The 23,252-nt window shown below is 46.6% G+C and overlaps 1 protein-coding gene across 1 annotated transcript; it reads left to right on the top strand.

The window, feature by feature from the left end:
• The first annotated feature begins 7,531 nt into the window (after nt 1-7,531).
• On the top strand, nt 7,532-11,280 carry LOC101547517 (15 kDa protein B-like). Its single transcript, XM_055134071.1, has 4 exons — nt 7,532-7,708; nt 8,520-8,621; nt 10,271-10,366; nt 11,136-11,280. Exons 1-4 carry the CDS (start codon nt 7,532-7,534, stop codon nt 11,262-11,264), a joined length of 504 nt encoding a protein of 167 aa, XP_054990046.1. The 3' UTR covers nt 11,265-11,280.
• The last annotated feature ends 11,972 nt before the right edge of the window (nt 11,281-23,252 follow it).

Here is a 23,252-nt window from a genome sequence, read left to right as displayed (position 1 = left end):
GTTTTTAAATAGTGTACGTATTTTCCTAGCTTTAAAAATGAAAGAGGGGGGGATGGGGCTGGAGCGATAGCACAGCGGGTAGGGCGTTTGCCTTGCACGCGGCCGACCCGGGTTCTAATCCCAGCATCCCATATGGTCCCCTGAGCACCGCCAGGAGTAATTCCTGAGTGAAGAGCCAGGAGTAACGCCTGTGCATCGCCAGGTGTGACCCAAAAACAAAAAAAAACAAAAAAAAAAAAATGAAAGAGGGGGATAGAGAAATAGCATAGCGGGTAAGGCCCCCTGAATAGTGCCAGAAGTAATCCCTGAGCACAGAGGCCGGGAGAGATGGCTCAGTGGACTGCAGGGCACACTTTGCATGCAGGAGCCCTGGTTAGATCCCTGAGAATCTGCATGATTCCCCATCACTGAGCAGGAATATCCTCGAGTACCACTGGGTAAGGCCCCAAAACCTGAAATAAATGGGAGGGGAAGGTGATGGGTCTCAGTCTTACAGCATTTTCCCTGCCTCACACATGTGAGGCTTTGGAGATTCCTAACAATACCCAAAAACTCAAAATCTAAAAATACAATAAAAATTCTACCTCTAAATATAGTCACAGATGAAATACAGGGATTATTAGTACTTAAAAATAGTACGTAGGGGCTGAAGTGATAGCACAGCGGGTAGGGCGTTTGCCTTGCACGTAGCCAACCTGGGTTCAATTCCCAGCATCACATATGGTCCCCCAAGCACTGCCAGGAGTAATTCCTGAGTGCAGAGCCAGGAGTAACCCCTGAGCATCTCTGGGTGTGACCCAAAAAGAAAAAAATAGTATTTAAACATATTAATTTAGGGGCCAGAGTGATAGTACAGTGGGTAGGGCATTTGCCTTGCACGTGGCTGACCAGGGCTCAATTCCCGGCATCCTATATGGCCCACCAAGCACCACCAGGAGTAATTCCTGAATGCAGAGCCAGGAGTAACCCCTGAGCATCGCTGGGTGTGACCCAAAAACAAACAAACAAAACTCATATAAATTCAGGGGACCAGGTCAGTCCATATCATAGGGTAGCAGTTACCTGAACACAATCAGTGTGAGAGGCATCAAAGATCCAGAGGTCTCCTAAGGGGACTTCAAATGCTGAGGCAACGGGAGGAGATGGCAGGAAGGATGTCTCTGGGAGAAGTGGTTCTCTCTTTGTGGAAACAGTTCCTCCCAGAGAGTGACCTATGCTCTTAAAGTTTGTCTCGCACTGTTTTTCTCACTGTGTTGATAACAGATAAGAATCATTGTCAGTGTGTATATTTCCCCTGTTAAAATATAAATCAAGGGACCAGCAAGGCACTCACTGACCTAGGTTGGACCCTCAGCACCACCAGGAGTTATCCCTGAGCACAGAGCCAGAAATAAACCCTGAGGACAGCTGGATGTGGTCAACACACTACAAATATACAGTAATCAAGACAAATTACTTTTTTGGTTTTTGGGTCACAGAAGTGACCCATGGCTGTGCTCATGTGATCATAAGTGGGGATTTGAGTCCGGGTTGGCTACATGGAAGGCAAGAGCCCTCAGAATGGAACAGAGAACCTGCAATACTCCAGCCTTTCCCCTCACTTACCCAACTCCTGGAACAGCATCCCTCCCTCCAGAAGATTCCAAAGCTACTTTTCCTCTGCAAGAAGCACCACAAAAGTGTTTACAGATATGCAAGACATCAGGTCTTCTGAGGCCCAGCCTCAAACCAGAGCCTCTCTCTAGCTCTGCTAGCAGCTAACACTCAGGCCACAGAGTGGCAGCAATACTGGGCACTGGGGGGGCTGGAACACAGCGAGTAGGGCGTTTGCCTTGCACGTGGCCGACCCAGGTTCGAGTCCCAGCATCCCATATGGTCCCCCAAGCACCGCCAGGAGTAATTCCTGAGTGCAGAGTCAGGAGTAACCCCTGTGCATCGCCGGGTGTGACCCAGAAAGCAAAAAAAAAAAAAATACTGGGCACTGGGTCCACAAAAGCCCAGCAGGGTGCCAGAGCAATAGCACAGCGGGTAAGGCATTTGCCTTGCACATGGCCAACCTGGGTTCAATCCCCAGCATGCCATATAGTCCCCTGACCACTGCCAGGAGTAATTCCTGAGTGCAGAGCCAGGAGTAACCCCTTAGCATCACTGGGTGCGACCCAAAAAGGGGAGAAAAGCAGACTTGAAATAATGGGGTTTTGGCATTTAGTTTGTTCTTTCTTTCCTTTTCGTGTGTGTGTGTGTGTGTGTGTGTGTGTGTGTGTGTGTGTGTGTGTGTTTTGTTTTTTGGCCCAAACCCAGTGATGCTCTGGGGTAATCCCAGACTCTGCACTCAGGAATCACTCCTGCTCAGGGGTCTATACAGAATGCCAGGGATCAAATGCAGGTCAGCCGTGTGCAATGCAAGTACCTGACCTGCTGATCTACTTCTTTGGCCCATTCTTTCTTTCGTATTATTCTTTCCCCTTTTTCCCTTTTGCTCAGAACCAGGTTTGATTTGGGCCCTTGTGCTGGTATCTGTGAATGGAAGGAACCAAAGGAGGTTGTTCCTTCCTGCCTAGAACAAGACCTTAGTTTAGGTATAGATAAGGAAGGCCTTTTGGACCCCAAGATAGGGCTTTTGGGGCTACCCAAACTCACTCTTCTGAATTGCCTGGCGCCAGGCAGTGAAAGCTGAGAAGCTGGGTAGGACTTCTGGGATACACAACCTGCTCTATCGGGCTGGGGTGATTTCTGGAGGGTGCAGATGCCAGGACCTTCCAGGCCAGTGTCTCTGGGTCTGTGGACAGTGGAACACATGAAGGTTCTGAAACATCAGGAGTGTGGCCACACCCCTATTTCCACTTATGAATGTAAATAACTTATGAATGTTACTTGGGCAAGGGCAAGGGTTCCTGGACTTTGCCCCTTTGGTAATCACCCCATTACCCAAGGGGAAGCTGAGGCTCAGGAAGTGCAGAGCCTTGCCCAAAGGACTGGCCCCTTTCTTCATGGTTCTCTGGCCTTGGAAAGGCTTTGACTCCAGTTGTTTGCTCAGAGAAGCCTAGGAGCTGTGCAACATTCTAAAGGAGTCACAGATCTGTGCCAGCTCTGTGCAAGGCTTGGAGATGCTTGTGAGGAAAACCAATGGTTGTGAATGGGGGCCCAGGAAGATTGCACAGGGGTCACATGCTTTGCATGTGCAGGATCTTGGTTTTGATCCATCACTCCATGGCCACCACATACCACCCCAAACTGTGAGGTGTAACCCATGGGCTCAGAACCACAGGGCCCAAGTGGTACATCTTCAGGCCTGAGCACTAAACATCTACCCCCATTGGCCAACTGACCCTCGGGTCTCCTGACCCCTGCTTGGGAGCACTTCCCCTCCACTGTTTTTATTTGTTTGGGTTTTGGGGCCACAGCCGGCTGTTTTCAAGGCTTACTCCTGGCTTTGTGCTGAGGGATTACTCCTGGTGGGCTCAGGGTGCTAGGTATCAAACGCAGGTGGGGGGTTGGGGCCACAGCTGGTGGTGCTCAGGGGCGATTCCTGGCTCTGTGCTTAACAGCAAGCCCTGGCTCAGGATGCCATATGTGGTTCTGGAGATTTATACAATGGCTGGTCACATGCAAGGTGAGAACTCTAACCTCTGTATTATTTATTCTGTTCCCCAACTAAAATTTTTTAAGGACCAGATCCCTGACACCATCCCAGATTCCAAGGGTGTTTGAGCACTGCAGATAAAGTATGTCACCTCCAGTCATTGCTACAGTAAGGGAAAACAAAGGGAAAATAATTTGTGGTAAGTAATGCAAAAGTCTCTTTCCAGCTCCATAAAGAGAAAAGATTCACATTTTAGTGAACATTCTTACAGGCACCTTGTTAATAATACTTGCTGGGTATTGATAGTAGATGATTTCCATGCAAGGAATGACACTTTATATTAGGGGTTATACTGGCATAGTCTGGCTTGGTCTGTGCAAGCTTTTTTCCCCCACATCACACACACATTCCATTTCCTGACCTCTCAACCATAGGTCTTTCCTGCAGTTTAGGGAGTTATAAAATGTATATCAGTTTTTGAACGGGAGAGTTTTGGGATGTCTCAAATGGTAGAGCACAGGCCTCGTAGGTGGAGGCCTTAAGTTTGATCCCAAGAACTACATGGATGAACCACTGGTGTGTCACCTATTTAAAAGGGGAGGGGCGTGCAATTACATACATCCACCACTGTTTCTTCCTTTTGTTACCGAACATCATGTGCTCTTAAGATTGATCCATCCAGTTGTTATGTACTCATCTCATGTATTGCTCTGCCTCAGGATTTCCCAACCTCAGCCTTATTGACGTTTGAGGCAAGACCATTCTTCACTGGGTTTTGGGTTTGGGCTCTCCTGTACATTGAGGAGGGCTTAGCAGCATTATGGCCTAAAGCCACTGGACGCCAGTTGTGGAGATTTAAAACAAAAATCACCTTCGAGGGCCAGAGTGATAGTACAGTGGATAGGGCACTCGCCTTGTCCACAGCAGACCCAGGTTCAGTCCTATTCTTGTTGGCACCACATATGGTCCCCTCAGCCTACCAGGAGTGATCTCTGAGCACAGAACCAGAAGTAAGTCCCGAGCACCAGCAGGTGTGTCCTCTCACACACAAAAATAAATAAATAAATAAATAAATAAATAAAACCAAGAAACACAGCTCTAGATCTTGACAACTGTCTTGAGGAGGGGGTGAGGAACAAAATTTTCCCAGTTGATAACCATTGCTTAGCTACTGCAGAAAAGCCCACCATGGGTGCTGCCCTCTTCTCTTTTCTCTCCTTCCCGGTGATGGGTACAAGACTAGCTCCTACAAGGCCACTTAGAGTGGAGCCTCCTTCCTCTGCTAAGAACCTGTGGTATGCAGGACCTCTGATCACTCTCTGGATTTGTCTTCCAAAAAGGGACAGACACAGAAGAATGTGCCACAGAGTGAAGCATATGTAGTCTGAGACTAGTTTCCCACCATTCACCATGCCTGCGTGCATTATAAAATGAAACTTGGGCTCCAGGGACCCGTTGGGCCTAGGCAGGACTGTCCCTGCTTTGGCCCTTTCTCCTACTTCTGACTCTGACCTTCCACATCTACCCTTAGCTTTTAGAGGAAGAATCCTGAGCTGCTCAGTGCCTTGGTTTTCCCACCCGAGGGGTCCAGTGGAAGCACTGTTAGGTTGTTCTCCCACATTCTGAGTTTCCTTCAGAAAAGCAGGACAGGGCTGGAGTGGGTCAGGCTTGTCTTGTATGCAGCAGACTTGGAGTTTAATCCCCAGTATCCCATAAGGTCCACAGAGCCCGCCAGGAATAATTCCTGAGTGAAGAGCCAGGACTAACTCCTGAGCATTGCTCGGTGGGGCTCTCCCCACAAAAGAAGAAGAGTAGGACCCTGCAGCCCAGGGTTAACAGGCAAATCCCCCATGAAGCCAAGTCAAGATGAGGCCATTGCTGGTCCTCTTCTGAGCTGCTACCTGGAGTGCCTATTCCTGCGACATCACCCTGGTTTGGCTGAATCTCATATCCGGGCACCCCAGAGAGGGATGGGTGAGTCCCCCCACCTGTTCTAACAGAGCCCAGGCAGCCGAAAACCTCTGGAATCCAGTCACCACCATGCTCACAGCCGATCTCCACAGGCTCAGAAGAGCCTCACCCATGAATGAATCTGTTGAAAACTGAGGTATGAAGATTTTGTGACCAAAATCTCCAGGCTCTCACAAAATTAGGGATGAGTAACCCTTCCCCATCACCCTGTTCATCCAGGACCCTGGCAGTCACACCCAAGAACTGCCTCCAGCACCATATCATGTAAGCCCCATAACCAGCCATGATGCAGAGACTCACAGATAAATCTCGAAAGAGATCAAAAAGTTGTAGAGAGGGGCTGGAGTGATAGCACAGTGGGTAGGCATTTGCCTTACATGCAGCTGACCCGGGTTCGATTTCCAGCATCCCATATAGTCCCCTGAGCACCATCAGGGGTAATTCCTGAGTGCAGAGCCAGGAGTGACCCCTGTGCATTGTCTGGTGTGACCCAAAAAGAAAAAAAAAGTTGCAGAGATGCCTCAGACCCCAAAGTCACCATCCAGTTAAAAATTTAACTCCAGCTGTATCACTTTATTTGAAAATTTTAGAATTTCTGGAGCACACAGCTGCAACATCTCATACTCTATACCGCCGATATACCAGGAGTAGCCCACATTGGATAGGATGTAAGGTAGAAGGCAACGAATCTCAATTAAAATAATGTTAGCACACAAGACTCAGCCTGTAACAACATGTTAGTAGTCTCTTATAGAAGGGCTCGATAGCTGCACGGTGAGATACAACAATCTTCACACACTTTCTTCTGAGGAAACTTTTTTGATCATTTTTAGAGAATTATTCATAAAAAGCAATACAAAATAGCTTAGGGCCTGCTATTGGGGCAGACTTGGGTGGCAATTGGGAAAATTCAAAATAAATATGGTGAGTAAGGTGTAATGGTGGTGGGATTGGTACTGGAATATTGAAGGTAACAAATTATTGTGAGCAATCTTGTAAAAATAAAATAAAATTTAAAACAATTTAAAAGTAAAACTAAAAAAATCGGCAAAGAGTTGGGCCTTCACATACATTTTAAAATAATTACCCTGGTTCATATGTGGCCTGCTTACCTTGCCTGCAAGGAGTTCCAGAGAAAGGTGGCCAGTGAGACTCTGTGGAGGAGCTGCCACCCTCCAGCCATGTGGCACTGTGTGCCACTAAAGGTCAAATGTCACAATGTTTTCAGAGTTAGGCATCTGGATTACTTTGGTTTTTGGTTTCGAGACACACCCAGTGGTGTTTGGAGGCTACTCCTGACTCTGGATTGGAGGCAGCGATCAAGGATCAGTCTGGAGTTGGTCACATGTAAGTAACCAATTTGTGAGTGAATGAGTGAGTGTGTGTGTGTGTGTGTGTGTGTGTGTGTGTGTGTGTGTACGTGCACCTCTGCAGATTGGGAATCAAACTCAGATTCTCATATATGCAAAGCATGTGTTCTACCACTGACTTACATTCCTGCCCAAATTTTACCAAAAAAACCAAACCATATGTAGCACTGAAGATGGCAACCTGAGACAGCCTCAGATGGCACCACTCTTGTGCACTTGGCTGAGAAGCTATTATATACAGAGGCCATTGGTGCTGAGTATTTGTTCAACCAGGCATAAACAGCTGGAGGTTCTGGACTGTCAGAGCTGGAGGTAGCTGCTTCAAGGCCCTGTGGGAATGCTGAGGCCCAGAGTAAGGGTCGTGCCTACACTATGCCCAGCTCAGCGTTCTCACCCCATTCCTAGACCTGGCCTATTGCCCAGATGTCTTTTCCTCTTAGTCAAAGTTCTTTTGAAACATTGGTCAGTGTGGGGCCTCTAGCCCAGGAAAGGAGAAATCCTGTCCAGGGCGGCACACAGACCAACATGTTGCCAACACCCCTTGGGCAAGCTGGCCTAAGTAGGACTTAAAAGGGGCTGCAAGTGGGAGTGGAGGGGAGACGGGACAATGGCAGGAGGCTGGAGGGTGCTCATGCTCATAGTGGCCTTGGCAGCCATGGCCTGCGTGGCCCAACGCCATTCCAGCTATGAGGAGTTGTTCAGCCAGGCCTTACAGCTCTTCAACCATGAGCAACACGGGCAGCCACTCTTCGGCCTGCTGCAAAGCTTCCCAGAGTCCACTTTGGTGAGTCTAAGCACTCCAGCCAGGGGGGCAAGGCCAGCCTTATAGCAGCCAAGAGTGTGGGCAGGAGAGGCTGCGGGTAGCAGCAGTGTGTGTCCGGTGAATAGGAGCTGTTGTTAAAATCATAATGTTCCATAAAGTCTCCCTTCAGGCCTGGCAGCTAGATGGCAGGTATATGTAGGGCTTGGCCTAGGGATGAAATGTGGGTCTGGGGGGCTGGAGGAATATGCAAAAACAGTTTCAGAGGACAGACAAGAGTTAAGGGGTGTGACCTGCTCCTCTCCAGGGGGATCCAGTGTCCCCTACCCAACCGTCCACCCACTACCTCTCTCCTTGCAGCAGAGATACAACCACCCGTCCACCCATTACCTCTCTCCTTGCAGCAGACATACAGGGCAGACTCTTGCTCTTCGACGGAATGGGCCCCAGACAGCTCTGAAGTGCTGTTCTTTGGGGTGTTTGTTTTGGGGTGTGTCAAGTCCAGAAGTGCTCAGGACTTACTCCTGGCTCTGTGCACAGGGATCACTCCTGGCAGGGCTCGGGGGTCAGTATGGGGTGCCAGGGACTGAACCTGAGCTGGCCACATGCAAGGCAAGTGCCCCACGTGCTATAATATCATTCTGGCCCTGAAGTGGCATTCTTTGACTAGTTTCCAAAAGCCCCTCATCCCACCAGGCTTGTGTGAGGGCTTTGGTTTGGGGAGAAAGAACAGACCTCTGCTTGGGCCTTTCTAGTTTATCACTGTCCCCTCTCTCTGTGCTGGAAGATGGAGGATGGGAGAGAGATGACTAGAAACTTTCTCTTGCTTCTCTAGAATGCCACCAACAAGTACCTGTTCCATTTCCGGGCTAAAGCGACCATGTGCCAGTCAAACCAGTGGAGACAGGGCCAGAACTGTGACTTCCAGGATAATGGGGTAAGCACCGCCATCCCACCTACGGGGGAATATGTGCCTCTCCACCCCAATTGCCATGTGAGGTTTGACTGTGGGAAGACCTTTTTGCTTATTTCATTGTTTGCTTTGCTTTGAGAGCCCCTATCCAGTGTTGCTGAGGGGGTCTCCCAACTTTATGCTTCAGGTCACCCTTGAGGGCAAGGGATCAAACTCAAGTTCTTTGCATTGAAAGCATAAACTTAGCCCTGTTAGTTCCTATGATCCAGCCCCAAAAGCCTTATTAAAAGTCCCTTCACCCCCTACTTGGAGAGATGGTTCAAAATGGTTCGGGTGCTTGAGTCTGATTCCCTGCACTGCCAGGCGTCCCAAGCTACCCTGGGTATATCCTGGTGCTGGGGTGGCACCTAGCAACATTATTTTTTTTCCTTGTTGCTTTTTCTTAATATAAATTATTGGAAGTCCTTGTTAGAAAAAGCAACACATGCCTTTTAATTTTAAATACTAAATATGAAAAGAGAAAGAACAAGTCAGGAGCCTAATCCATCTCAAAGTAACTGCTTTTGGAGGGCCTTACTACTGGCTCTGCACTCAGGGATCATTCCTGGTGAGCTCGGGGGACAATATGAGGTGCTACAGATTGAACTCAGGTAGGCCACGTGTAAGGCAAGTGCCCTTGCCACTGTACTGTCGCTTTGGCCCCACAAAATGCTTTTATAATCACTTGTATCACTTGTATCACTTATCATCCAGTTGATCTTCGATTTGCTCCAGCGGGTGCCAGTATCGTCTCCATTTATCCCTGTCGAGTGCTAGTGCAGCCCAATAATATCTGCTTACTCCAGGAACAGGAAGAGCCTCAAATCGTTCATTCAGGGTTTTGACGAAGAAGTCTGACCATCTCGTTGGTGGGTGGCCACGTGGTCTTATGACATCCCGTGGGATCCAGTCGGTGACAGCTCTGGTCCAGCGGGCGTCTCTGAATCACATTACATGTCCAGCCCATCTGATTTTTGCTTTTATAAAAATGAGAAGAATGCCATTTTATTGTAGCAGACTAAATAAACATGGAAAGGGGCCAGAGCGATAGTACAGCGGGTACTTTTGCCTTGCATGCGGCCGACCTAGGTTGGTTGAATTGAATCCCATATGGTTCCCCAAGCACTCGAAGGGTAATTCCTGAGTGCAGAGCCAGGAGCAACCCCTGAACATTGCTGGTGTGACCCAAAAAGAAAAAAAAAAAAAGACCAAAAATTGAGAAAGAAAATACAATAGAATAAAATCTCCACCAGACCCACTACCCAGGGACAGTCACCATTCCTGTTGATGGTTTGTCATCTGTCATTTTTTTTATATGCATTCAGTTTTAAACAAACCCAACTTGCTCTGGGCGTGCTGACCTGTGAGGCCCTTTCCCAGCCCTGTTGGTTCCTATGCTTCCATCTGGCCTTGCCCTTTGCAACTGCGCCTGCAGCCCGCCAGGCCCTTACAGCCACAGTCCGTCTTTCCGAGGGCTCTGGGGTGATGGTCATTGTGCACCTCTGGTCTGAGGGGGATGGGGAAGAGGCAGTAGTGGGTCGGGGAGGGCGCATTCTCCAGAGCCAGGACTGCAGGGAACCAGGTGGAGACGTGGACATGGGGACACTCCCAGCGCTGTGACCGCTCCCTCACAGGAGGAGCGAGAATGTGCCGGCATCTTCTTGCTACCGGGCTCCAATATCCGCATCCTGATGGTCAACTGTGTCCCGGACCAAAGGTCACAACCGGAGGTGAGTCTTGCACCCCAGGACATAAAGCCACTGCCCCGCTTCCCTCAACCTCTACCCTTGGCTGCTCTACCTGTGTCTGTTTTCCTTCTGGCACCTCTGCCTGGTTTTTGTTTTTTTGGGTTTTTTTGGGGGGGTCACACCTGGCGATGAACAGGGGTTATTCCTGGCTCTGCACTCAGGAATTACTCCTGGCTGTGCTCAGGAGGCTATATGGGATGCTGGGAATCGAACCCGGATCGGCCGTGTGCAAGACAAACGCCCTACCTGCTGTGCTATTGCTCCAGCCCCTCTGCCTGGTTTTTATAGGATGACCGAAGTGCCGTGTCTGGGCCAATGACTTGGATGTGTGAGGTCTCAGTTTACTCATCTGGAAAATGGGACCCAAAAAACCCTTCACAATGCAAACTGAAGGGTGGCGGGTGTGAAAACTTATGGAATGTAGGGGCGACAGAGCTAGTGGATCACTAGGACACTAGCAGGAGAGCAGGGAGTGGAGTCCAGGGATGAGAGCTGGGGCCAGGTTGGGAGGGACAGTCAGGGTTATCAAGAGCTTGGCCCCATTCCCCATTCCACATTTGAGAAAACTGAACCCCCAGTGAAGCGTGATGGTGGGTGAGAGGAGCCCGAGGGTCTGAGTTCTCTGGGCTCTGAGGGAAAATGGCCATGGGCACCACTTCTGGGCCCGTCACCCACCTCACTGACAGGAGTGTCAGTATGGGCAGAACAGAAAGTTGGGGACACGAGTGATGCTCCAGAACTACCCCCACAGGTTTCCCGGGTGAGACGTTCTGTGGGAGCCTCTGAGGAGCTGACAACCAAGGACTTGCCACCTGCTATCCGGGACATGTATGAGAAGGCCAAGTACGATATCCTTGCCAATATCCTAAGAAATTTCTAAGGCTAGAGAATGTGGAGCTACGTTCCCACCGTCTTCCATCCCTCAGGGCTTGCTCATGGCTCTGCACTCAGGAATAACTCCTAGAGGGACTTCTGGACCATAGGTGATGCTGGGGATCAAACCTGAGATTACTGTATGCATGTGCCTTACCTACTGTACTATCTCTCCAACCACAATCCATTCAGTTATTATTATTATTATTATTATTAAGCTTTTTGGATCATACCCGGCAATGCACAGGGGTTCCTCGTGGCTCTGCACTCAGGAATTACTCCTGGCAGTGCTTGGGGGACCATATGGGATGCTGGGAATCGAACCTGGGTCGGCCACATGCAAGGCAAACACCCTATCCATTATGCTATCGCTCCAGCTCCTCCATTCAGTTTTTTAATAAAAATTTTATTGGGCTATAGTTGACACAGTTGGACATATTCAAAATGTACCTTTTGGGAAGTTCCACATAGTATGTACTATGAAAAAAAAAAAAACAATCACCAAGGCTTGCTCTTGAGTCTTTGAGTCTGTGCTCTCCCTTGAACACACATGTCGCTCACTTGTCTCTATATCTCTTTGCTTATTCCTTCTCTGGAGAAACCTGTGTTCTCTCTTGAACACATGCCCCTCCTTTTCTCTCCCCTCACATCTTTCTAAATAAATTTCAATAAAAATTATGTTGCTTTGCAAAAAAAAAAAAAATCACCACAATGAAGATAGTAGACATAGACCTCGTCTCCAAATTTCCTCTCACTTCTTTATAGTCCCAGTCCTGCCTCCTTCCTCCCACTTTCATTCCAGCTGTCCTTGGGTAACCTCTGGTTACACAGGTTCATTTGCATTTTCCAGAGCTTTAAATAGATGGAATCTATATAGATTAAATGTGTGTGTTGGACTCTTTTTTTGGGGGGTCACACCCACCTGGCAATGCACAGGGGTTACTCCTGGATCATGCACTCAGGAATTACTCCTGGCGGTGCTCGGGGGACCATATGAAATGCTGGGAATCAAACCCAGGTCGGCCGAATACAAGGCAAACGCCCTACCCGCTGTGCTATTGCTCCAGCCCCAGTGTGTTGAACTCTTAACCCCATGGGATGGTACTGGATGAACCAGTATATTGAGTCCTCGGGACCCGGGTAGCGTTCTCACTGACAAGACCAGGGAGCTCCCTACCCTTCCTCTGTTGGTTCTAGATTATGAAATGAACTCTGTTTTCTACTTTGATGCTGTGAAGTGCAGGCTTACATACTTCAGATTGTAGTGCTCACCAGATATCATACCTCTTTAGTTGTGGTGTGCAAGCACACAGGCATACACGCACGTGCACACACACACAGACACACACACACACACACACACACAAACCCTTGGCTGTGGGGCAGACAGAAATTGCTTGTAGTGCTGGATTTCAGACCATAGAGCTACCAGGATTGTGCTTGGTGCGTATGGTGATACCAGACACTGAACCTGTGGCCTTATGCTGGCAATGCTGGTACTAGTACCCCACTAGTACTAGGTCCTTCCTCTAGCCCACTGAGCTAGGCCCTCCTAGGTCCCCCGCTCTAACCCCCTTCCCTCTTCCTTTGCGCTTTTGCCATGTAGGATACACAGTGTGGACTGCCTGCTGGGAGCCAGGAAGTGGGCTCTCACTAGACACATCAGTGATTCTGCATCCCAATCAAACGTGCACCCCCACACACTGCCACAGCAACAACAAAGGAAAGGAAAGGTACAAAAAACCAAAACAAGTCTATTCATTTTGGGGGCTGGAGCAATAGCACAGCAGGTAGGGCGTTTGCCTTGCATGAGGCCAACCCGGGTTCGATTCCCAGCATCCCATATGGTCCCCTGAGCACCGCCAGGAATAATTCCTGAGTGTACAGCCAGGAGTGACCCCTGTGCATTGCCGGGTGTGACCCGAAAAGCAAAAAAAAAAAAAAAAAGTATCCTTTTTGTCTCTTCAACTAAATTGTTGGATCTAACAGAAGCAGATGTTCTATACAGAACCAAAGAGAGCACTCTGCTTGCAATGAAGGGGCTGTTTGCCCCAGCTCTTCCATCCCTGGGGCTAAACGTCCTTTCTGCTAGGGAAGCTGTCTGGCCTGCCTCCCCAACTATTCCAATAGGAGACCAGGGTCCAAGACCCTGGGGAGCCGCTGGAGGGATCTGTATGGGAGGTAGGAATTGATCTTCATTTCACTCTTCCTACCGTGCTAGCAATGGCCAGTAGAGGGTGCAAGGGCGCAGCACCGAGATTAGTTAGGAGGCCGTCACCGGGAGGGATGGTGCAGAGAAGGACTAGAAGCAGAGATCACGGAACTGGGTCCAGGTTTGGTTGACGGAGAGGAAAGAGTCGGATGACTCATCTCTTGTTCCTTACCGAGCCTACCCGAGGTTAAGTGAGCAAAGGGAAGATATGAGTACTATGAAAGTGTGGACATCTAGGGGTGACCAGGTTAGAGGACCCGTTTCAGACTCGGTCACATTGGGGTATATTCAGGTGAGGAGGTGACTCTGTGCCGACCCAGAGATAAGACCCCACATGCCTTCCTCCCATAGCAGAAAGGGCAGAGCTCTGAGTAAGGTCTCTCATCGTTGGAGGTTAGAAAGAGGCGGAGACGGGCACTGCAAGAGCGGATGGAGAACAGGGGCTGAAACACTGTGGGTAGGGCGTTTGCCTTGCACGCAGCCGACTCAGGTTCGATTCCCACCATCCTCTATGGTCCCCTGAGCACTGCCAGGAGTATTCCTGAGTGCAGAGCCAAGAGTAACCCTTGTGCATCGCTGGGTGTGACCCCCCCAAAAACTACATTTAAGAGTGGATGGAGAACAGAGGGGATCTCTGAGGCAAGGAGAGGGGAGCCTCTGCACACCAGGCCGGGCGGGCGGGGCAGGGGCCTGTGACGACGTAGCATGCTTGGGCTGTCATGGTAATCCCTGATGGTTGCCAGAAGGAATGAAAGGCCTCCAAATTGGAAGAGTAAACTTGTTTAGTCACAAGTGACATGAATGCATACATAGAAAATCCCAAGGAATACACATGCACATTTTCTTTTAATTTCTAATTAAAAAAAAAAATTTGGCTTTTTGGGTCAGACCTGGACATGTTCAGGGGTTACCCCTGGCCTTGCATTCAGGAATTACTCCTGGTAGTGCTTGGGGAACAATATGGGATGCCGGGGATCAAACCCAGGTCTGCCACATGCAAGGCAAACACCCTACCCACTGTGCCATCGCTCCAGCCTTCCACGTGGTTTTAAAGAGACAAAAACTAATAAATAATGTTAAGCAAGGTCACAGAATCAAGGTCAATATATAATGATCAATGGTGTGCAGGGCTGGAGTGATAGTACAGCAGGTCGGGCACTTGCTTTGCATGTGGCTGACACAGGTTGAATTCTTGGTTCCCTGAGCACCTGAGTGCAGAGCCAGGAGTAAGGCCCTCAGCACAGCTGGGTGTGGCTCAAAAACAGCAACAACAAAAAATCAATGTTGTTTCTGACACAGTACCACAAAATATCTGAAAATAAATTTAAGCACTCAATTCCATGTATAAAATAAAAGAATAAAATTGTTTAGAGAGAATTTAGCAAAGTGTAAGCCTTATACTGAAAATTTTATTAAATCTTGCTGTAGAAGTCAAGAATGATTTAAACAAAACACAAGCATTCCATATACAGGGGTTAGAAAGCCTTACACTATTGGGAAGGTCATTCTCCCTGACTGATATATTTTAACAAGTAGCTGTGAGAACACCAGCATTTTCTGTAGAAATTGATAAAAAATGATAAAAATTGAGCATAAAATTAAGTATAAAAGTTATGGGGGAATACAAATTACCTAAGATCAAGAGACTTTTGAGAAAGAATTAGATGGAGAACTTAAATTATCCAATTTTAAAATCTAATTTTAGGACTTACTCTGAGGTAAGTGGAATAATCAACATCACATAATCAGTGTGGTATTGGCTCAGTGATAAACATATGGATCAATGGAACAGAATAAAGAATCTAGAAATAATTCCTTACATTTATGGTAGACTGATTTAGACAGTTATCAAAACAAATGAAAGAGCGGTTTTTATAAGAGCATGCTAGAACAAATAGGTAATATCTATGCATGAAAAGATAATTTTTTTTCCAGCGGCACAACCAGTGGTGCTCTAGGGAGGGCCAGACAGCATGAAAGATCAAGCCTGGGCCTCTCACTTGCAAAGCATGTATTTCAGTATGTTGAGCTATTTCCCTGGTTCAGAATGATTAAAAAATAGGATTGGGGCTGGAGTGATGGCACAGCGGGTAGGGTGTTTGCCTTGCATGAGGCCGACCCAGGTTCGATTCCCAGCATCCCATATGGTCCCCCAAGCGCCGCCAGGGGTGATTCCTGAGTGCAGAGCCAGGAGTCAACCCTGAGCATCACCGGGTATGACCTAAAAAGCCAAAAAATAATTTAAAAAAAAAGGATTAACAAAACAAAAAAAAACTCAAAATGGACTACACACCCATAAAATAACTTAAACTATAGAGCTATTGGAACAATTTATAACCTTAGGTTGGGCAAAAAATTAAGGTATAACATCAAAGAGCCCTCCCCACCCCAAGGGACTCAGCCCTGGAAGCCAGAAACCTCCAGAACTCAACTGCCATCATGCTCAAGGCTGCTCTCCACAGGCATTGGGGCCGAGCCTCACCCACGAGTGAACCTATTCCTGGACTATGCGGCTGCATCTGCGGCCATGCGACACTTCATACCACACACCCTACCCATACCCCAAGAGTACCGCACCACATTTGATGGGGTTCAAAGTAGTAGGCAACCAATCTTAGAGGGAAATATGTACATATTTTTATGGATATATATATAAAAGCACACAAGGCTCAACCTTTAACAACATGTTAGTGATCTCTTACAGAAGGGCTTAATGGCCCCTGTTGAAATAGAACAATCTTCACACTCTTTTCTCTAAGGATACTTTTTTTTGTAGCATTTTCAGCGGTTTTTCATAACAAGCAATAAAAAATATGTTATTTAGGTTCTGCTTTGGGACAGGGTTTGGGGTTCAGGATGGACACATCCGAAATATGGTGGGAAGGTGTAATGGTGGTGGGATTAGTATTTGAATATTAAATATAATCAAATAGTGTGAACTACCTTATGAAATAAAAGAATTTTTTTAAAAAGATATAACATCAGGCAAGCAACTGGTCCTTGGTAGGAAGCTTGCCACAGTGTGGTGAGCAGTGATTAGGACAGGGAAGGGACCACTATGACAATGAGGGAAGTGGTGACTGTGGATGACAAGAGATAAAGTGATGTGCATGATACCCTCTCGGTAATAGTATTGCTAACCACAGCGCCTAAAAGGAAAAACGAAAAAAGGAAGAAGTGCCTGCCAGAGAGTGGGGATGGGAGGGAAACTGGGGACATTGGTAGAGGGAAGGACAACTGGTGACGGAACGGGTGCTCAGACATTGTATGCCTGAAACTCAATGATGAATAACTTTGCATCTCATGGTGATTCAATTTAAAGAGATCACTGTATCACTGTCATCCTGTTGTTCATTAATTTGCTCTAACAGGCGCCAGTAATGTCCTCATTTGTCCCTGTTGCGTGCTAATGTCGCCCAACGGCGTCTGCTCACTCCAGGAACACGAAGAGCACGTTGTTACTGTTTTTGGCATATTAAATACGTAACGGGTAGCTTGCAAGGCTCTGCTGTGCAGGAAAAAAAATAATGAAATAAAAAATAAAAATAAAAATAAAGAGGTCGCGTGGCTGCAAATGTAGTCGTGTGCTCCAGGAAAAATTGCGTCGCTCTCTTCCGGGAGCTTTGTTTTATAAATTTAAAAAGATATAAAAGATATAATATCCAAACCATGATTCATAAAAGTAGCAACTGATTAGGGCCAGAGATGTGGTTTAGTGACAAAATGCATGTTTTACTTGCATGAGACCTGAGTTTGATCCTTGTCCCCCTCCCTACGCCCCCTCCACATATACATATACTCAATAAACTACATCAACATTTAAAAATTTGTTGTGGGGTTGGTGGTGGATGAGGAGGCAGACTGATGGGAAAGGTATTCATTGGTCTTGAACATTACAGTGGTATAGAGGTGAGGCAACTATGTTCATTAAAACCATATGAGTCAGGTGCAGAAGAGAAAGACCAGCGGGTAAGGCACTTGCTTTGAATGTGGCTGACCTGAGTTCAGTCCCCAACATCCCATATCGTCGCCTGAACTCTGCCAAGAATAATCCCTGAGCACAGACACAGGAGTAAGCCCTGAGCACTGCCAAATGTGGCCCCAAAATAAAAAACAAAAATAAATAAAACCACAAAACTGTATGAGTCAATATTATTTTAAGCATGTGACCCAAGTGAAAATAAGTTGGTTTTTTTAAAAAATGTTTGCTTGAGAGAAAGTCTGGGGCCACTGATGGAGAGGTGGGGTCATGTGGGAACACTGTATGCTTGAAACAGTATTGTAAAAAACTATGTAAATCACAGGGTCTAGAAACAAAACCCAAGTGAGAATGCTAAGGAGGTGGGGTGGGTAGAAGGAAGAAGAACCTTGGTTCATGAGTGGGGGGAGACTGACACTGGTGGTGGGTTTTGAGCTGGAACCAAGACTTTGGTATCAACAGCTTTGTAAATGAGTGTCTAAATTTTAAAATATAAAGCTTTTATAATCCAAAGAAACTATTAAGAAAACAAAGAAGGGCTGGAGAGAAAGTAAAGGAGGTAAAGGCATTTGCCTTTGCAAGCAGCTATGTTTTCCATGATCCTGGTTCAAATCCTGGCACCACAGATGATTGACGTCACTTGAGCGCCAGGCAAAGAGCCCAAATAGTGCCCCCAGAGAACCCTGGGTATACTCCCCCAATAAAAACATCAAGGGAAAAAAAAAGAAAAACCAAGCCATAGTCTGGGAGCAGCAGAAGATATTTGTGAATCACAGATCTAAAAAGGAACTTGTATCCAGAATATGTCAAGAATTCTTACAAACACATGACATTAACACATGTGGTCCAATTTTAAAATGGAGAATATTTTAGTAGATATTTTATCTAATATGCATGTCTAATAAGCACACAAAAAGATGCTTAAAACCATTAGTTGTTAGAGAAATGTAAGCTAAAAGCACAAGATATTACTTAAATCCACCAGTATGGATAGAATCAAAATGAAAGACAATTCCATGAGTTGACTAAGACATAGAGAAGCCTGAACATTCAGACACGGATGATGGAAATGTAAATAGTACAGCTACTTTGGGAAAGCTGGTCAGTTTCTAAAAATGTTAAACATTGGGGCTGGAGTGATAGCATAGCGGGTAGGGCTTGCACGCGGCCAACCCGGGTTTGATTCCCAGCATCCCATATGGTCCCCTGAGCACCGCCAGGGGTAATTCCTGAGTGCAGAGCCAGGAGTAACCCCTGTGCATTGCTGGGTGTGACCCAAAAAGCAAAAAAAAAATGTTAAACATAAACTTAGCATATGGAATCACCCAGATTTTCTACTCCTAAAACTCTATCCTAAAATAATATGGACATTCCTTCAAAAACTAGAAATTGAGCTTTCATATGATCCTACAATACCACTTCTGGGAATATATCCCGAGGGTGCAAAAAAGCACCTGTACGTGCACTGCAGCACTGTTTACAATAGCCTGAATCTGGAAACAACTCTAGTGCCGGAGAACAGACAACTGGTTAAAGAAACTTTGGTATATCTACACAATGGAATACTATGCAGCTGTTAGGAGAGATGAAGTAATGAAATTTGCCTATAAGTGGATGAACATGAAGAGTATCATCCTCAGTGAAATGAGTCAGAGAGGGACAGGGGCTGGAGCAATAGTACAGCGGGTAGGGTTTTTGCCTTGCACACGGCTGACCCAGGTTCGATTCCCAGCATTCCATATGGTTCTCACCGCCAGGGGTGATTCCTGAGTGCAGAGCCAGGAGTAACCCCTGTGCATTGCCAGGTGTGACCCATAAAGCAAAAAGAAAGAAAGAAAGAAAGAAAGAAAGAAAGAAAGAAAGAAAGAAAGAAAGAAAGAAAGAAAGAAAGAAAGAAAGAAAGAAAGAAAGAAAGAAAGAAAGAAAGAAAGAAAGAAAGAAAGAAAGGAAAGAAAGAAGTAAGAAAGGGACAGACATAGAAGAACTGCATTCATTTGTGGAATATAAAATAACATAAGAGACGGACACCCCAGGACAGTAGACACGAGGGCCAGGAATATTGCCCCATAGCTGGAAACCTGCCTCATGAGCTGGGGAGAAGGCAGCTGGAATAAATAAGGGATCACTAAGTCAATGATGGTTGGAGGAATTATTCGGGATGGGAGATGTATGCTGAAAATAGATAAAGGAACAATCGTGATAACATCTCAGTATCTATACTTCAGACCATAATGCCCAAAAGTAGAGAGAGAGAGTATGAGGAAAATTGTCTGCAATGGAGCGTTGGGGAGGGATGGAAAGGGAGATATACTGGGAACCTTGGTGGTGGAGAATGTGCACTGGTGGAGGGATGAGTGATCACTGCATGATTGAAACTCAAACATGAAAGCTTTGTAACTGTATCTCACAGTGATTCAATAATAACTTTTTTTTTCTTTTTGGGTCACACCCGGCAATGCACAGGGGTTACTCCTGGCTTTGCACTCAGGAATTACTCCTGGCGGTGCTCAGGGGACCATATGAGATGCTGGGAACCGAACCCGGCAAAGGCAAATGCCCTACCCGCTGTGCTATCACTCTGGCCCCAATAATAAAATTTTTTAAAAAATACTCTATCCTAAAGGAATGAAAATATATATCCAATATGTCCACAAGGATTTATACATAATAGTTTCAAACTAGGAAAAAATCTAAATATCTATCAACTGCTGAGGGAGGGCAGGAAATGAATAAATAACGTGATCTGTTCAGACTGTGGAACACTGTTCAGTAAAGGGAACAAACCACTGATATTCTACAACATGGATAAAACAAACAGACACAAAGACCCCATAGGATATGTTTCTTTAATACTAAATGTCTAGGAGAGACAAATTGTTGGGTGCTAAGGGTTAAGACAGAAAAGGACATGACGGTAGGATTAGGGTGATAGTACAGTGGGTAGGACATTTGCCTTGCATGTGTCTGATCTCAATTTGATCCCCACATATGGTCCCCAGAGTCCCACCAGGAGTGATCCCTCAGTGCAGATCCAGGAGTAAGCCCTGAGCACTGTCTAGTGTGGCCCCCAAACCAGAACAAAACAAAAAAAGAAAAAAAAGGACAAGGTTTATAACACCTTTCGATGGAGAATTGCAGGTGTCTGAAGCTTAATGCTGCCCTAGTCGGGGGTCCTTTCACTGCTCTATCTCTGCTCCCCCTTTTGGGCCCACACCTGGAGATGCTCAGGAATCACTCAAAGAAGCTCAGGGGTTACTCCCAGCTCTGCACTTAGGAATTGCTCCTGGCAGTGCTGGGGGACCATGTGAGATGTCAGTGATCAAACCCAGGTTGGCTGCGCAAGGCAAGTGCCCTACCTGCTGTACTATCTCTCCAGCCCCTCAGAGTCCCAGGTTAGATTCCCGAGCACAACATGGTCCATCCAGCACTAGCAAGAGAAACCCTGAACACTGCTGGGTGTGACCCCAAACCCAAAACAAACAACTCCCCCTAAAATAAAAAACAAATTAAATAAACCTACTCCCCCAAAAAACAAAGCAAAACAAAATATCATGATGCTGTGCCTATATTCAAGGTACAGGAGAGGCACTTATACTATTCTCTGGTGAGAGACAAACAGGTCAGTGACCTGGAATGAAAATCAAGGACAAGCAGAGGGAGGGCACCGGGCTGACCGGAGATGCTATCCTGTTGGAAGAACTCCTGAGACCCCTAAGGGAGGCTAAGTGGGAAGAAGCAGCAGTTGTGAAGAATTTATCCACAACTGCAAACCTAGAAAAAGAGAATTAAGTAGAGAACTCAGCTCCCTTTGAGACAAAAACAACTGTATGCCATTAGAGAGGGAATTAAGAACACTTAAGTCTGGGATAATTTTTCTGAGAACTATGTAATTCCCTTCTAATTGTTTGGTTACATAATGTAGTACTGGGGCGGCAGTAAGAACTGGTTAGTGCTTGGCTTTGGGTGGAAGAGGAGTGGGGTCTATTGCTAGGAGTTATTATATCCCCAAATTATTTTAATTGTTATGCTAAAGTCATTGTTACAATCCTCTAAAATATCACTTAATTAAGGACACCAACATCCTCATAGGTTAAAGTTTAAGAAGACAGAATCCATATGCTGTTAGATTTTTTTTAAAAGAAATAAATAAACTTTTAATTAAAGAACTGAGATTTACAAAGTTACTGATAATTGAGTTTTAAGCATATAATATTTTTCTTTCTTTTTTTTTTTGCTTTTTGGGTCACACCTGGTGATGCACAGGGGTTACTCCTGGTTCTGCACTCAGGAATTACCCCTGGTGGTGCTCAGGGGACCATAGGGGATGCTGGGAATCAAACCCAGGTCGGCCACGTGCAAGGCAAACGCTCTACCCGTTGTGCTATTGCTCTAGCCCCTAGGAATATAATATTTCAACGGTAATCCCACCACCAGTATCAGCATCTCTCACCAGGGTTCCCATCTTCCCTCCATCGCCACCCCATTTAGGTTCTGAGTAATTAGGAACCACAGCGTGGTACTGACTATAGGATTTACTGTCAACATCTGTGCTGAGAAAGATTGGGAGGAAGCATGTCTGGCCCGGAGTCTTTTTTTTTTTTTTTCTTTTTGGGTCACACCTGGCGATGCACAGGGGTTACTCGTGGCTCTGCACTCAGGAATTACTCCTGGCAATGCTTGAGGGGCCATATGGGATGCTGGGGATCGAACACCCAGGTCAGCCGTGTGCAAGGCAAACGCCCTACCCGCTGTACTACAGCTCCAGCCCCCGCTGAGGCTGTAACAGATCATTTGCTCCTGTGTGAACTGTATCTTGCTCTTCCTTTTGATGCTTGGGTGAAATGTATCTTGTTCTCCTTACATCTTACTAGGATGTAGAAAAGTTGCTTTTTGATATAGATGTAAGTACAAATGTCATTAATCTTGCAAGATTTTAACTGGTAGTTTGGAATGTAGTGTTGGAGTATAAATACAAACAACCTTAATATCTGAAACTTTTGTCAAGTGGGTTAGAATCCTATGACCCTTTGTGATGAAATAAACTTGTCTTCCCCTTCTGTGTCTTGGAATCTCTCTGAGTTTCGATGAACTCAGGCATGACTCAGGAGGGGAGAGAAGTCCAAAGGACTCCAAAAAAGATAAGCAGGGCTAAAGACAAGCTCCAGCAAAAGTCACGGGGCTACTCTTGACCCAGGGGCTCAAGCAAGGAAGGGTAAATTATATGTGAAGGGCAGTTTTATATGGGCCAGAGTGATATTGCAGCAGGTAGGGTGTTTGCCTGGGACACAGCCAACCCAAGGTTTGATCCTCAGCACCTTATATGGTCTCTCAAGCCCATCAGGAGTGATTCCTGAGAGCATGGCCAGGAGTAAGCCTGAGCACTGTCTGGTGTGGCACCAAAACAAAACAAGTAAAAAAGGTCTATTTTATAGGCATCCAGTCTTTTTCCTACAGGAGAGCCTGCAGATAATCTGGCTTCCTCTCTGTCAGTACAGAGATGTCTGTTTTTAATAAATCTCTACGTTGCTTCTCTTTCCCTCGTTGCATTCTGCTTCTCCAAGGCAGCGGACCTTACCCCCACTGCATCAAGATGGCTGGTCAGCTGTGCTGTAGGTCAAGATTCAAGGGCTCCCCTCGGAGAGCTGAAAACCTGCCCTTCGTTCTTCTCAATACCGACAACTAACTGCTGAGTGGGCCGAGTGGCTGAGCCCGTCTAAGGCAGTTTTTTTATGCAGCAGAATGAGCTGCTGCACTAACCTAGTCCCTGGGCATCACCAAGAGGACCAGTGAGCATCACCAATGTT

This window comes from Sorex araneus, chromosome 4, assembly GCF_027595985.1.
Source record: "Sorex araneus isolate mSorAra2 chromosome 4, mSorAra2.pri, whole genome shotgun sequence".
NCBI lineage: Eukaryota > Metazoa > Chordata > Mammalia > Eulipotyphla > Soricidae > Sorex > Sorex araneus.
Note: the sequence above shows the minus strand (reverse complement) of the source record. Positions and strands in the feature narration are given on the sequence as shown.

What these genes read in the sequence shown, in the direction of transcription:
- LOC101547517 (XM_055134071.1), top strand. Translation starts at nt 7,532, where the DNA reads ATGGCAGGAGGCTGGAGGGTGCTCATGCTCATAGTGGCCTTGGCAGCC. An exon ending in GCTTCCCAGAGTCCACTTTG is followed by an intron (nt 7,709 to 8,519) that starts GTGAGTCTAAGC and finishes TTGCTTCTCTAG; the next exon opens with AATGCCACCAACAAGTACCT. An exon ending in ACCAAAGGTCACAACCGGAG is followed by an intron (nt 10,367 to 11,135) that starts GTGAGTCTTGCA and finishes CTACCCCCACAG; the next exon opens with GTTTCCCGGGTGAGACGTTC.